Source organism: Ahaetulla prasina, chromosome 4 (assembly GCF_028640845.1).
Source record: "Ahaetulla prasina isolate Xishuangbanna chromosome 4, ASM2864084v1, whole genome shotgun sequence".
NCBI lineage: Eukaryota > Metazoa > Chordata > Lepidosauria > Squamata > Colubridae > Ahaetulla > Ahaetulla prasina.
The window spans coordinates 4,964,107-4,980,113 of NC_080542.1; the positions used below are offsets into that span (position 1 = coordinate 4,964,107).

General features: G+C 51.5%; 1 protein-coding gene across 1 annotated transcript in view; it reads right to left on the reverse strand.

Moving 5' to 3' along the window:
• Positions 1 to 16,007, reverse strand: part of CARMIL3 (capping protein regulator and myosin 1 linker 3) — a 113,993-nt gene that overhangs the window by 38,069 nt on the left and 59,917 nt on the right. Inside the window, exons 20-27 of the mRNA XM_058180432.1 lie at positions 10,729 to 10,783; positions 10,102 to 10,274; positions 9,740 to 9,808; positions 6,586 to 6,679; positions 5,885 to 5,983; positions 5,332 to 5,460; positions 2,812 to 2,925; positions 1,473 to 1,648 (exon numbers count right to left, since the gene is read on the reverse strand). Coding sequence (XP_058036415.1) covers positions 1,473 to 1,648; positions 2,812 to 2,925; positions 5,332 to 5,460; positions 5,885 to 5,983; positions 6,586 to 6,679; positions 9,740 to 9,808; positions 10,102 to 10,274; positions 10,729 to 10,783 — 909 coding nt within the window. The remainder of the gene's footprint in view (positions 1 to 1,472; positions 1,649 to 2,811; positions 2,926 to 5,331; positions 5,461 to 5,884; positions 5,984 to 6,585; positions 6,680 to 9,739; positions 9,809 to 10,101; positions 10,275 to 10,728; positions 10,784 to 16,007) is intronic.

Consider the following 16,007-nt stretch of genomic DNA (forward strand, 5'->3'; position numbering starts at 1 on the left):
AGCTTAAAAGACCAGCAATGTCATTTGGGTTCTTTGTCGGAAAACAACGTTGATAGCTTTGTCTTGTTGCATTTGTATCAGTGTCGTCTGAATTTTTGCCAAGAAAGGCCTTTGGCAGTTTGCCTAATAGGACCAAGGTTTGCGATAGGACTGAGGAATTTGTGTTGAGAGGAATTTGCTTTAATTTCGTTGGACTACGCTGAGAATGAGTTAATTCTCAGCTGTTTTAATAAAGTTTATTTTTACACTGACTTGAGTTTCCGACTACCTACTTGGGCCTGGGTCACAACAAGGAGGAAGAAAGGAGGAGGAGGGGGAAGTAGATGGGGAGGGGAGGAGGAGGAGGAGGGAGGAGGAATAACAGAATAACCAAGTTGGAAGGGACCTTAGAGGTCTTCTAGTCCATCCCCCCTGCTCAAGCAGGAAGTCCTTATCACCATTCCAGACAAATGGCTGTCCAATCTCTTCTTTAAAAACTCCAGTGATGGAGTTGGACTCACAACTTCTGAAGGAAGGAAGGAAGGAAGGTCATTCCCCCGATTACATACTTATGACCGCAATGGAGCCCCCAAATCTCCGTTGCCAAGTGAGACATTTCTTAAGTGAATTCCGTCCCCTTTTACAACCTGCCTTGCCCCAATTCTGAAGTGAATCACGGCGGGTGTGAAGTTAGCAACACATGATTTTGCCTGTTAGAAAGTCGTAAAAGGAGGATCACGCGACCCCCAGGATACTGCAGTTGTCTGTTGTGGTCCGCCAGCGGCCTGCAGAGCTGGTAGCAGAGTCGGACAGTGAGGAGGCTGGGGAGGAACGTGGGCCAGTCCTGGAGTCTGGGGAAGGCCCGGATGAGGGCTCTGCATCAGAGGCAGAGATGGAGCCAGGGCCATCTGGGATTTATGTGCTGACTCAGGAGCCTCCAGCAAGGCAGAGGAACAGGGGGAGCCTGTTCCCAGTGCGCACATGCCCAGAGCTACCAGAAGGCATGAAGATTTAAGACAAAAGGGGCGACTCGGTAGTAAGGCTTGGAGATGACTGGCCCCTCCCATAAGACATAAAGGTGGAGCAAAGGGACTGAGACATAAGCAGATGCTGTGGGGAGGGGCATTTGTTGGGAACAAACCCTGAATTCCTAGAGTGTTGAAACTTTCCTGGATTCTTGGCATTCTTGCTGGATTTCTGGCTTTGCAGCCATAGTGCTCACAGCGTCGGGAGGAACTATTTGCAGCCCAGAGGCTGCTTGAGGTTTGTTTGTGTATGTGCCATCACTTCGCTCTGGGACTTGCCAAAAACATGGGAGCCTTTGGGGAAATTCGGAGCAATAAAGGGGTGGTTTGAACAGCCAGCTGCCTGTGTTACCTCTGTGCCATTCCCCCGATCGTCACAGTAACCTTGATCTGGAACTCGCCTCCACTGCTAAGAAAAAGCCCTCCCTGAACCCCCTTTTAAAAAAAAATCTGCACCCCAATTCTTACTTGAGCTTGTTCTGAATATCCTGACCAGCCTGTTCCAGCAAAGCGGCTCGGATAAAGTTTCGGGGCACGGTAATATGCTCCGAAACAGCTGCCAACATCTTGTGATGATCTTCAGCAGCCTGGACGGCGTGCGGACACAACTCCTGGGTTAGAGCCACCATGGATTCCAAGATCATCTGGCAGAGAGAGAAAAACCAGGAATCAAGGGTTATCTTTTCTGTCCCCCCACCTCAGTCCGGGAGGCACGTGAACTGACTCAATTAGCCAGCAATTTAGTCCACGGCAGCTATCAGCTCTGGCAGCAGACCAGCGAACGTCTGCCAAGGTTTTCCCTGACGTTACCGGAGCAACCAGGAAGCCAGGAACGAACAGCAATTCAGGCCAAATGCTCAGTCAAACAGTTCAGCTCAAGTTTTCTCCAGTCAGTTTGTTTGTCCGTCACGAAGTAGTAGAGCAGCCCCTCCTGCTTTTATACCCTGTAAGATGTGGCTCCGTGACTTAGCACTTTCTAGGCCTGCTCCACCCCTTCTTCTGGCAGGGGGACAGGCCCGGGGGGGTGGGGTGGGGCTGGAGCCACAACATTATCCAAAAGAGGGCAAGCTGGTAAACCAAGATGATCATCTTGAGTTCCTCACAACCACCAAAGCCACCCTTGTCTTGGACTGTTGTGCCTCGCTCGCCCCCCTCTCCGCAGTCGGGCCCCTCTCATCTCCTGTTATCTCAGCCAGAGACGGATAATGAAGACGAACGGCCTGGCATGCCTCCAGCCCCCAGTCCTGGCACCATGCCCGGACAGACCGAGCAAGACGAATGGCCTGGCATGCCTCCAGCCCCCAGTCCTGGCACCATGCCCGGACAAATGGAGCAACTAAACCCCTCCCCCACAGCTTGTGAGCCTGAGGAGTATGAAGCCAGTCACGAGCTGGAATTGCCGGCAGCTGGAGGCAGGACAGATCCACGCTTCCGGAGAATGGAGAGGCGACGTCAGCAAAAGGAAGGGAGTGGCAGGCCTGGATAAGTGCTGAGTCATGGAGCCACACCCCATGGCCCATATAAAGGATCTGCTTTCTGGCATTCTTTGAGTCAGGCAAAGTCTAATCTGGATTGCTGAAGTCACACCTTGGACTCCTGCCTGCCCCGAGAACTCTGACAGAACTTTGGCAAAGCTGCAGAGGCTCTGTGGCTACACTTGATACAGACTTCCCTGACCCGGCCGTCAGAGGAGGAGTGGGACACGACACGGACACAGACACTCAAATTCCCAAGACCTACGACCTGGGACATCCCATCAGGAGGACTTGCCACCGTCAATAGCGTGAACATGTGATGTTTTCTTCACCTGAAGTTCCTTGTCGACGGCTTTCGCCACTTCGTTGGCCATGGACTCCAGGCGGTGGCGCACGGGCCCATCGCTGGCCAACAGGTGCCCAAGTTCATACAGGCTGGGAAAGAGCTGGAGGAAAGAGATGATGAAGAACATTCCTCAACCTTAGCATCTTTAAGAAGGGTGGACCTCAACTCCAAGAAGTCCCCAGCCAGCTCTGTTGGCTGGGGAATTTTGGGAGTTGAAGCCTACACTTCTTAAAGTTGAAGTCCATCCTTAAACTTCGTCCACCCTTCTTAAACTTGGAAGTTCACCCTTCTTAAACTTGGAAGTTCACCCTTCTTAAACTTGAACCCCACTCTTCTTAAATGAACTCCACAAATTTGAAGTCCATCCTTCTTAAACTTCATCCAACGTTCTTTAACTTGAAGTCCAACCCTTCTTAAGCTTGAACTCCACAAGTTTGAAGTCCATCCCTCTTAAACTTCATCCACCCATTTTATACTTGAACTCCACAAATTTGAAGTTTATCCTTCTTAAACTTCATCCACCTGTCTTAAACTTGAAGTTCACCTTTCTTAAACTTGAACTCCACAAATTTGAAGTCCATCCCTCTTAAACTTCGTTCACCCATCTTAAACTTGAACTCCACAAATTTGAAGTTTATCCTTTTTAAACTTGGTCCATCCTTCTTAAACCTGAAGTCCATCCTTCTTAAACTTCGTCCACATGTCTTAAATTTGAAGTCCACCCTTCTTAAATTTGAAGTCCACCCTTCTTAAACTTTTTTTTTTCATAAAAAAGTTTTATTTTTACAATCATATCAAACAGCTCATCCAATGTACAGTTATATACAATTAGTCGGGCTTGCCCAGTCACCACCCCCCTTTTTAACTCTCTTCCCTCTTCTACCTTCTTCTACTTTCCAGACCTTCCTCTCCTTCTCTTACCTACATCCTCTCCTCCCTCCACCCTACACCTTCCTTCTCCCTCTCCTACCCCTCTTCCTTCCTCTTCTCCTCTTTCCTACCTCCTACTCTCTCCTCTTTTCTCCCTCCCCACCGTTCTAAAATGGTAACTGGGCAGACCCGACCCTACATTAATTTTATTTATACATCTTCAATAATCCCTGTACATTAACCTTCTTAAACTTGAAGTCCACCCTTCTTAAACTTAAACTCCACAGATTTGAAGTCCATCCTCTTAAACTTCGTTCACCCATCTTAAACTTGAACTCCACAAATTTGAAGTTTATCCTTTTAAACTTGGTCCATCCTTCTTAAACCTGAAGTCCATCCTTCTTAAACTTCGTCCACATGTCTTAAAATTTGAAGTCCACCCTTCTTAAAATTTGAAGTCCACCTTCTTAAACTTTTTTCATAAAAAGTTTTATTTTTAATCATATCAAACAGCTCATCCAATGTACAGTTATATACAATTAGTCGGGCTTGCCCAGTCACCACCCCCCTTTTTAACTCTCTTCCCTCTTCTACCTTCTTCTACTTTCCAGACCTTCCTCTCCTTCTCTTACCTACATCCTCTCCTCCCTCCACCCTACACCTTCCTTCTCCCTCTCCTACCCCTCTTCCTTCCTCTTCTCCTCTTTCCTACCTCCTACTCTCTCCTCTTTTCTCCCTCCCCACCGTTCTAAAATGGTAACTGGGCAGACCCGACCCTACATTAATTTTATTTATACATCTTCAATAATCCCTGTACATTAACCTTCTTAAACTTGAAGTCCACCCTTCTTAAACTTAAACTCCACAGATTTGAAGTCCATCCTTCTTAAATTTCATCACATGTCTTAAACTTGAAGTCCATCCTTCTTAAACTTGAACTCCACAAATTTGAAGTCCATCCTTCTTAAATCTGGTCCATTCTTCTTAAACTTGAACTCTATTCTTCTTAAACTTGGTCCACCCTTCTTAAAATTTTAGCCCACCTTTCTTAAATCTGAAGTCTATCATTCTTAAACTTGAACTCTATTCTTCTTAAAGTAGTCAACAAACACTGCTTAAGAGGAACCAGGTTTTAGAGATGATATAACAGTGTTCCTTAATGACAACAGTGGTGTCGGAAAACCTAAAAGGCCAAGTACGTTGAGGAAGGTCTACCTCTGTGGTTGCTAAAAGTCAACATCAACCTGAGGCTGTTTCATAATCAGCCCATCAATCAATCCGCCAACCAAACAATTTCCCTCGTCCCCTATTCACGGGATCCTAGAATGGATGACAACTACGAATTCTGGGAATCCAAGTCCAGCACGCCTAAAGACACCAGATTCCAGAATAACAGAATTGCAAAGGGACCTCGAGGTCTTCTAACCCGACCCTCTGCTCAAGTGGGAGACCCTACGCCATTTCAGAAAAAAAACGGCCGTCCAATCTCTTCTTATAAAGAGTCGTAAGCACAAAGACCGGGTTGAAGTCGCTTTCTCCCTCTCCCCCCAGTGCCGTTGTGACTTTAAACGGTCACTAAATGAGCGGTGGTGAAGTTGTAAGTTGAGGACTCTCCACATCAGCGATAGTTCCTTACCGCTCTTGAATTCTTGGCTTCTTTCATCAACTTCCGGGCATACAAGACTTCCTCCTGGACAGAATCAGCCGAGCACGTTCTCAAGACCCGTAGTTCCTCCTGAACTCGCACACAAAGCCGGCTCATCATCTAAGGTGGGAGGCGGGGGCAGGAGAGGAGAATGTTAACTCAGACTGCCCCGCCCCTCGACCTGAAAACCCTCCAATGTGCCTCAGTGGTGGGATTCACTTACCTTCCCTATCAATTCGCGAATGTGAGCTCCGCACATGCGCATGCCCTTCAGCGTGTGCGCAGTGCTTGCGTAATACATCCAGGCGGGAGGCTCCACCCACCCACAGTCACTGCTACCGGTTCGCCCGATCCGGAGAGAACCGGCTGAATCCCACCTATGATGTGCCTGTCTCCACAAACCTACTTGGGCCTTTCAGGTCACCCCCAAATCCCACCCGGTCTTGCGGGTGTCCCCCTTGGTCACGTCGGCAAGCCCCCTCCCTCCCCCAGGACATTAAGGATGGACGGGAGAAGGGCAGTCCAGGGAGATGGGAACGTTTACTTGCTCGGCGCTATGGGTGACGATTCCTTGGTGGAGGCGGAAAGCTTGGTCCTGGGAGATCTTGGAAGAGTGGTTGTTCCTCAGGAGACACCACTGGATCTGAAGAGGGAGGAGAAGACGGAGGTAGCGGTGAAGACAGAACGGCTAAATTGCAGAAGGGAGGAGAAGACGGAGGTAGCGGTGAAGACGGAACGGCTAAATTGCAGAAGGGAGGAGAAGACGGAGGTAGCGGTGAAGACAGAACGGCTAAATTGCAGAAGGGAGGAGAAGACGGAGGTAGCGGTGAAGACAGAATGGCAAAATTGCAGAACGGAGGAGAAGACGGAGGTAGCGGTGAAGACAGAACAGCTAAATTGCAGAAGGGAGAAGACGGAGGTGAAGACCGAATGGCTAAATAGCAGAAGGGAGGAGAAGACGGTGGTAGCAGTGAAGACAGAACAGCTAAATTGCAGCCTGTCTTCGAGTTACTACCATTATGAAGCCTGTGCATTGCGGACATAAACCATACCACACAGGTAAGTGCAGAGCACATGCGGAGGCCTGGGGAGGCCGAAAAATGGGCCTAGTTATGGCCCTAGTCCATTTCAGTCAAATGGTTGTCCGGTGTCTTCTTAAAAACCTCCAGTGTTGCAGCACCCACAACTTCCCCTGGTTCATTCATTCATTCATTCATAATACCAGATCGGTGGGAGGGGGCTTACCTTTTGCCAAACCTCGTCCGTCCGGTCGGGGGCATTGCGGTACGCCGCGGTGATGTCGCTCATCGGCAAAGCCATAAACTTGAGTGTGTAGTTGCTGAGAAAGACGACAAGTTGAAAAAATAATAATCTTGTGTTTAATCAGGTTCCGAGCGGCACGCAAGGTGCCAACAGCGTACGGCTAATCCTGGATTTACGACCATAACTAAGTCCGAAATTTCCTGTGGCTAAGCGAGGCAGTGGTTAACACGCAATAACACTTAAGACTTATCCACCTGCTTCGCAGTGCTTCACAGCCCTGTCTAAGAGGCTTACAGAGTCAGTCTATGGCCCCCAATAATCTGGGTCCTCATTTTACCCACCCTCGGAAGGACGGAAGGCTGAGTCAACTTTGAACCGGTCAGGATCGAACTGCTGGCAGTCGGCAGAATTCGCCTGCAATACTGTATTCTAACCACTGTGCCACCACGGCCCTTCCTTCCTTCCCCCTCCCTCCTTCATTTTCCTTCCTCTCTCCCTCTTCCTTTCGTCCTACCTTCCTACCCTATCTCCTTTCCTCCCTCCCTCTTTCTTTCTTCCTTCCATTTCCCACCATCTTCCTTCCTTCCCCTCCCTCCTTCCCTCCGTCTTCCTCCCTCCCTCCATCTTCCTTCCATCCTCCCTTCCTATCCTCCCTTTCTCCTCCCTCCCTCCCTCCCTTCCTTTCCTTCCCACATAGTGATAGCACTTATATACTGCTTTACTGTTCTTCGCAGCCCTCTCTAAGCGGTTGACAGGGTCAGCCTATTGCAATCTGGGGCCTCATTTTACCGACCTCGGAAGGACGAGACATCCTTCAGCCTGGTGAGATTTGAACTGCTGACCTGCAGGCAGCCCGCAGGCAGCAGAAGCAGCCTGCAGTTCTGCATTCTAACCATGGCGCCACCACGGCACAAGGGAGCGGTGCCTTAAAAGTTGCCAGGTTTGGAGATTTCTGGCCTGGACGTTTCCAATTCCTCTGCTCCTCAAATTCTACCTTCTCCACCTTTTGTCCTAGGCCCGTAATGGCAAACCTGTGACACGTAGAGCCTTCTCTGCGGGCACGCCAGCCGTTGTCCCATGCCGGCTCCACCACTCAGGCTCGTGCGCCTCCAGCCAGTCAGCTGGTCTTCAGGTCTCTGCCGTGCATGTGCAGGGGGCATGCGGGGATGTGCACGCACATGCGCGGCGGTTGGGGAGGGCATGCACGGGGGACAGGTTGGTGCAGGAGACTTTCCAAGCCCAAAGTGGGGTGCCGGGAAGCCTAGTGTGCCCCCCCTATTTTGGCTTCCAGGTTGGTGCAGGCGGATTTCCAGGCCCAAAATGGGACACTGGGGGGCGGCTCGTGCAGCCTCCCCCCCGCGCCCTGTTTTGGCTTCCAGGTTGGTGCAGGCGGATTTCCAGGCCCAAAATGGGACACTGGGGGGCGGCTCGTGCAGCCTCCCCCCCGCGCCCTGTTTTGGCTTCCAGGTTGGTGCAGGTGGCTTTCCAGGCCCAAAATGGGGTGCTGGGAGGCCTAGTGTGGCCCCCCTGTGCCCCATTTTGGCTTCCAGGTTTGTGCAGGAGGCCCCCGCACCCCATTTTGAGCCTGGAAAACCTCCCGCACCAACCTGGAAGCCAAAACGGGGTGTGGGGTAGGGGCACATGCGCAGGGAGGGCAGAGCGCATGCGCAGGGGACATGCATGGATGCGGGGGTGTGTGTGCATTTTTGGGGATTCTGGCCCGCTTAGGGCCCTCGGCATCAAAAAGGTTAACCATCGCTGTCTTAGGCTGTGAGGAACCCCAACCCAATCCACAGCTCCACCAATCAAGGACCCAAGTCAACGTCTCTCCTCGGTTGGCCATCCAACCACTGGCTTCCGTCTTTAGAGCAGATCTGGACAATGAGCAGGTTGGTTGGTGGAGCGTTAAGGAGTCACGCGGAAGTTAAAAGCGAGCAAATCATCTTTCTGATCACGGAACTGGCTCGCTCCATGATCCATTAAGTTCTGTCACTTGAAGGACATCTCAACCAAGCCAAGGGATGAAGCGCATCTATTTCCCCCCGACTCATCCAGATTCATGATTAATGGATGCCACGGTGTGGACCCATTATCCCGCGGCTGTCTTCCCACCGAGGAGAGCACGCTGGTAGCGGAGTGGGTCCAAACCCACGGCACATGGGGTAGTGGGTCTCTCCCCACCTCCGTTTTTGTGGTACTTCCTTCTCTTTCTCTTCCTTCTCCTCCTTTCTCACTCCTCCTCTCCTCCTCTTTCTTCTCCATCCCTTCCTCTCCTCCTCCTCCATCTCTTCTTCTTCTCCATCTTCTCCTCCTTCTCCCTCCCGTCCTCTCCTCTTCCTTTGTCTCTTCCTCTTTTTCTTCTCCTCCATCCCTTCTTCTCCTTTTTCTCCTCCTTCTCCTCCCTCCTCCTTCTCCTCCTTCATCATCTCTTCTCCTTCTCTACCCCTTTTCCTCTCCTCTCCTCCATCTTCTCCTCCTTCCCCATCTCTTCTCCTCATCTTCCTTTCTTCTCCATCCCTCTCCTCTTCCATCTCTTCCTTTTCTCCTCCTCCTTCTCCATCCCTTTTTTCTTTTCCTTCTCCACCTCCCTTCCTCCATCTTCTCCTCCTTCTCCCTCCCCCCTTCTTTTTCTCCCCCTTCTCCCTCTCTCTCCTCCTTCTTCTCCATCCCTTCCTCCCTCCCTTGTCTATTCCTCCATCTTCATCTTCTTCTCCACCCCTTCTCCTTCTCCATCTCTTCCTCATCTCCTTTTCCTTCTCCTCCTCCCCCTTCTCCTCCATCCCTTCCCCTCCTCCTCCAACTCCTCCATATCTTCTCTTCCTCCATCCCTTCCTCTTCTTCTCCTCCTCCGTCTCCTCCTCTTTCTCCATCCATCCTCCTCCTCTCTTCTCCATCTACTGCTATTTTTCTTCTCCTTCTTCTCCATTTCCATCTTCTTCTCCACCCCTTCTCCTTCACCTCCTCTCTGTTTTCCTCTCCATCCAGCTGAACTACCGGTCCTGCTTTAAGAAGAACTCCGGCACCCTCCGGCACCCTCAAACCAAGGGTTGGCTTCTTGTCTCCAGTGGCTCGAAAACCACCATCCACAGAGAAGGTTCATCCTTCTCTCTCCAGGTGGACATCCCTGCTCACTCACTTCTCCAAGGCCCGGGCGATGTCCTGGAAACCTTGGGCGGTGGTCCCATTCCTGTCCCAGGAAATGCTCCTAGAAAAGAGGAAGACAGTCTGAGTTTTCTCCACGTGGATGTTGAGTCTTCTTGTAGCCAGACTCCATCTTTGACGTTCCTGCTGCCGTCAGATTTGTCCTTCAGGCAGAGGCGGGATTCACATAATTTACCTTCCGGTTCGCCCAGCACAGAAAATGTGGGCCCGGCCTTCCGCGCATGCACCCGGCCTCAAAAACGTGCCTAAACAGGACAGCATAGAGCCGGTTTTTCTGCTATCAGTTCGCCCGAACCGGTATGAACCGGTACCACCTCTGCCTTCAGGCCTATTTACCTGAGCGTGCTGTTGATCTGCAGAGCCTTGGACAACATCTTGGCGCCGAGATCTTCCATGTTGTTCCCGCTCAGGTCCACTTTGGTCAAGCAAGTGTTACTCCCCAGAGCGTTGATCAGGATGCTACAACGGGTTTTCAACCGGGAATCGGCCACCGAGAAGGACTGTAAGGACTTTGGGGAAGTGGGGAGGGGGCGAGAGAGAAGAGGAGCAGGAGAGAAAGGGGCAATGGGGGGGGGTTGAGCAGCCATTTTGAATCCCCTAAAAAAAACAGCTTCGACCCCTTTCCTTGACCCCAGAACCACCTCCAACTTAACACGTTTTGCTAGGAACAACTCATAAGCCCTGTGGTGCAGTGGCCTAGAGGTGGTGCTCTCGCCTCACAATCAGGAGGCTGTGAGTTCAAACCTAGGTAGAGGCAGATATTTCTCTCCCTGGGCACAATGAGAATATATATCTGCTGAACAAAACTCCGCATTGACAACAGGAAAGGCATCGGGCCAGTAAACACTCAGCTCCATTCAGTTGCCCAGATTCCCTCATTAAACGATGAACAATATAACAGCCCTGTAAATAATACTCATAATAATTCTACCAAGTTACGCTTTGGACCGGCCAAGAACTTACACACTCTTCTTCTTGGATAAATTGCACTAACTTCTGGAGAATTTCTTCCAGGGTTCTGGAAAATTAAAAAGATAAAAGATTACAGATGGCTCCTGTCAACATTACATCGCCCTCAATATCCCCATCCTCTTCTTCCTCCTCCTCCTCCTTACATTCAAAACAGGGAAGAAATTGCGCTCATTACAAAGCAGTCCTCAACTTACGACCACAATGAAACCCGATGTTTCTGTGGCTAAGTGAGACAGTTGTTAAGCGGGTTTTGCCCGGTGTTACGACCTGTCTTGCCACAGTTGTTAAGGGAATCACCGCGGTTCTTAAATAGTAACACGGTTGTTAAGTGAATCGGACTTCCCCATTGACTTGGCTCGTCAGAAGGTCGCAAAAGGAGATCGCATGACCCCCGGGACACTGCAACCGTCGTAAATATGAGTCAGTGGCCAAGTGACTGAATTTTGATCCCGTGACATGGGGATACTGCAATGGTTGTAAGTGTGAAAAATGCCTGTGTCACTTTTTTTGGTGCTGTTGTAACTGCAAACGGTCACTAAACGAATACTTATAAGTCGAGGGCTACGTGTATTAAGGCAGTCCTCGACTTACGACCACATTTGAGCCTGAAACGTCTGTCGCTAAGTGAGGTATTTGCTAAGTGAATTGTGCCCCATTTTGCAACCTGTCTTGCCACAATTGTTAAGAGAATCACTGTTAAGCTAGTAAGACCGTTGTTAAGTGAATCCGGCTTCCCCATTGCTCATCAGTCGGTCGCAAAAGGGGATCACATGACCCCTGGACCGTCATAAATATGAGTCAGTCCAAGCATCTGAATTTTGATCACGCGACCGTGAGAATACTGCGTCGGTCGTTAAGTGAGAAAAACGGACAAAAGTGCCATTGTAAGACTGAACGGTCACTAAGCGAACCGTGGTAAGTTGAGGACGGCCTGTAGCTAGCTCTGCATATTTGGGCGATAAATCAGTGATTCTCAACCTCAGCCAACTTTAAAACGGATGGACTTTCAACGCCCAGAATTGTTAAAAGGGAAACAATTGTTAAAAGGGAAACAATGTCCTGTTTTACAACCTTTCTTGCCGCAGTTGTTAACGCGAATCGGGGCGGTCGTTAAATCGGGAAGCCGGTTGTTAAGCGAAACTGGCTTTTTTTCTCCGCCGATCTGGCTTATCCGAAGGTCCCAAAAGGGGATCCCACAGGGCCTAGGGATATCACGACCACGAGTGGAATGCGGGTCAGTTGCTAAGCAATGGCCGGCTGGGGAATTCTGGGAGTTGAAGTCCATCCCCCATAAAGTGTTTTTTTTTTTTTTTTTGCAGGCAGTCGCTTTTCACGACAAACTATTTTTGTGTTGGAGTTCAAGTTTTACCGACAAAGAAATAAAGGGAGACTAGTAGAGATCTATTTCAAGCTGTTGTGACACATCCTCCCTCCTCTCCTCAGCCAGGCCCCTCCCGTCTCCAACCGGGCCTGTTATCAGACTCCGAATCTGATAATGAAGATGAACGGCCTGTAATGCCTCCAGCCCCCGGCCCTGGCCCCATGCCCGGAGAGGATTCCAGGAGTGAACAGACAAGCTTGATAAACTTCACTCCTACAGTATATGTTTCTTTGGCTCAGCCATCAGAGCAGGAAGCCAGCCAGGTATTGGAATTGCTCGGGCCTACTCCTTCTGACCCCTCCCTTTCCCAGACAGCAGATCCAGCTGAAGACAATTCACAGTGGGAGGCTCCTCGCTTCCGGAGATCTAAGAGGCGACGCCAGCAGAAGGAAGGGAGGGGCAGGCCTGGATAAATGCTGAGTCATGGAGCCACACCCCAAAGCCTATATAAAGGACCGGCTTTTGGCATTCCAACCTTGAGCCAAGCAAAGTCTTATCGAGTTTGCTGATATCGAACCCTATCGCTGAAGTCACAACTCGGACTCCTGCCTGCCCTGATAAACCTCGAAGGAACTTGGCAAGCTGCAGAGGCATCGTTGCCAAGTTTGTTACGGACTTCCTTGACTTGTTCGTCGGAGTGGGGGGTGGGACACGACACAAGCTATTTAGCACTCATCCGCTAGCCCCCATACCTTTCTGGGATTCGTTCCTCCTTCTGGGAAGTAGCCGGGGTTCGAATCCCAGAAGGATATGGGGGCTAGCGGATGAGCACTAAATAGCTTGAAATAGAACTATACCACCCGTGTTTCCCTGAAAATAGGAATGGGTCTCATTTTCTTTCGGGCCCCAAAATAAGCACTAGGGAGTGATGGCTAAATATTTTGCCACCGGGTGCCAAAAGCGGGGGGAGTGCAGGGGGGTTGTGTGCGCGCGTGTCCACACTCATAATTCTATGCCACCATGCATGCGCGCGAACCCCCCCCCACGACCTCCGCTTTTGGCACGTGATGGCCTGGTGGGCCCGGTGGGCCTGTTTTTTGCTCTCCCCGGGCTCCAGAGCCTCTCTAGGAGCCTGGGGAGGGCAAAAACGGCCTTTCCCACCAATTCATTTTCCCTTCCATAGGCCAGAAACAGCCTGTTTCCCTACTTCCGGTGAGCCCAAAAGGTCCGAAAATCAGTTGGCAGGCGCGCATGCGCGAACCCCCACGACCTCCGCTTTTGGCACGTGATGGCCTGGTGGGCCCGGTGGGCCTGTTTTTTGCTCTCCTCGGGCTCCAGAGCCTCTCTAGGAGCCTGGGGAGGGCAAAAATGGCCTTCCCCACCAATTCATTTTCCCTTCCATAGGCCAGAAACAGCCTGTTTCCCTACTTCCGGTGGGCCCAAAAGGCCCGAAAATCAGCTGGCCGGCGCGCATGCGCGAACCCCCACGACCTCCGCTTTTGGCACGTGATGGCCTGGTGGGCCCGGTGGGCCTGTTTTTGCTCTCCCCGGGCCCCAGAGCCTCTCTAGGAGCCTGGGGAGGGCAAAACCGGCCTTTCCCACCAATTCATTTTCCCTTCCATAGGCCAGAAACAGCCTGTTTCCCTACTTCCGGTGAGCCCAAAAGGTCCGAAAATCAGTTGGCAGGCGCGCATGCGCGAACCCCCACGACCTCCGCTTTTGGCACGTGATGGCCTGGTGGGCCCGGTGGGCCTGTTTTTGCTCTCCTCGGCTCCAGAGCCTCTCTAGGAGCCTGGGGAGGGCAAAAATGGCCTTCCCCACCAATTCATTTTCCCTTCCATAGGCCAGAAACAGCCTGTTTCCCTACTTCCGGTGGGCCCAAAAGGCCCGAAAATCAGCTGGCCGGCGCATGTAGACTTCCGAACCTGTAAGGAAGGTAAGTAAATTTCACCCTGAGCTGCCCACACGCACCTTACTAACTTACCTCAGGCCACCCATAGCCAGCTCACCCTATGCTGCAACCTGTGCCTCGCCTCACAGCAGCGGCTCTAGCAGCCCCGTCAAACCACATGGCCACCAGCCCATTTCTTCTGCTTGCTCGCAGCCACAACAGAACAGGAGGCAGAGCGACATGCCAGCGTTGCAGCCATGAGGCAAGGCGGGTATGAGTGGAGCTGTTCCAGGGGTGAAATGTTACCGGTTCTGACCGGGTCTCGCGATCCGGTAGCAATTGTGGCTGGTGGTTCAGCGAGCCGGTAGCGATCACCGAACCACCGGCGACACCTGCCGTCCGGTGTCATTACTTCCTGGTTTCAACTAGGAAGTAATGTATTTTTTTAGCTTCTGCGCATGCGCACGCATGTGATGCGTGCGCAGGCGGCATGTAGACTTCCGAACCTGTAAGGAAGGTAAGTAAATTTCACCCCTGAGCTGCCCCACACGCACCTTACTGGCTTACCTCAGTCAGGCTATCCATTCCCCGACATCTGCCTTGTCTCGCAGTCGAGGCACCGACACATTGCTCAATCTCCTGCTCCACTGAGGCCGCAAGCAAGCAGAAGAAGTGTGCCAGCAGTCATGCGGGCTCCTGCTGCACATGGGGGGGGGTGGAGCTGCCGCCGCGAGGCAGCTGTTGGGACGTGAATGAGCTAGCTGCGTGGCAGTGGTGGGTGGGATTCAGCTGGTTCAGACCGGTTCGGGTGAAAAACTCACCCTGGCGCTATGCCGTCCTATTTTCTAAGCCACGCGCATCTGTGCAAGCTACGCGCCCAAGCAAAGCGCGTGCGCGAAAGGCTGCGTCCATGTTGTGGTCCGCCAGCAGCTCGCGGACCTGGCAACGGAGTCAGATAGTGAGGAGGCTGGGAGGACAATGGGCCAGTCTTGGAGTCAGGGGAATGGCCGGACGAGGGCTCTGCACAGGAGGCAGAGATGGGGCCAGGGCCATCTGGGAGTGATGCGCGGACTCCGGAGCCTCCAGAGGTGGAAAGCAGAGAGGCAGAGGAACAGGAGGAGCCTGTTCCTAGTGCACGCATGCGAAGAGCTGCCAGAAGGCAAGAGCAGCTGAAGAAAAAAGGACAACTCAGGAGTAAGGCCAGAAGATGATTGCCCACTCCCATAAGGCTTAAAAGAGCAGCAACGAGCCATTGGGTTCTTTGTAGAAAAGCAACGTTGATCACATTGCTTCTTGTCAGCGTCTCATGAACTTTGTGGAGGTTTTTGCCAAGAAAGGTTGGTGATAAGGCCGAGGGACGGGTTATGAAGAATTTTGTGTTGGACTAAGCTGAGAATGAATGAATTCTCAGTTGTTTTAATAAAATAAGCTTGTGGAGGACTGAATTGTGTTTAGTAATCACTACTTGGGCCTCGGTCACAACAGTCCATGTGTGGAAGGCACATGCGCGAGCATGTGCACGTGTGCGCTCACATTTTCAGTGCTAAGTGGGGAAAATGGCCCACCTTTAACACCCAACCGGTGTTAAATTATGCGACGCCCACCTCTGCTACGCGGACCCTGAGGTAAGCCGGTGGGAGGGGGGCTTGAGGCAGTTCCACCACCACCCCGCCTCGCTCGCACCTCACGCAACCAGATGGAATGGGCAGGTGGCTGGCTGCTCAGGTTCTTAAGTAGGGCTTATTCTGGGAGTAGGGCTTATAGTAGGCGCACATATAAAACCATGCTAGGTCTTATTTTTGGGCTAGGTCTTATTTTCAGGGAAACAGGGTAAGGTAAAGGTTTCCCTCACACATATGTCGTTCCCGACTCTAGGGGGCGGTGCTCATCTCCGTTTCAAATCCGAAGAGCCAGCGCTGTCCGAAGACGTCTCCTTGGTCATGTGGCCGGCACGACTCAATGCCAAAGGTGCATGGAACGCTGTTCCCTTCCCACCAAAGGTGGTCCCTATTTTTTCTACTTGAATTTTTTACGTGCTTTCGAAACTGCTAGGTTGGC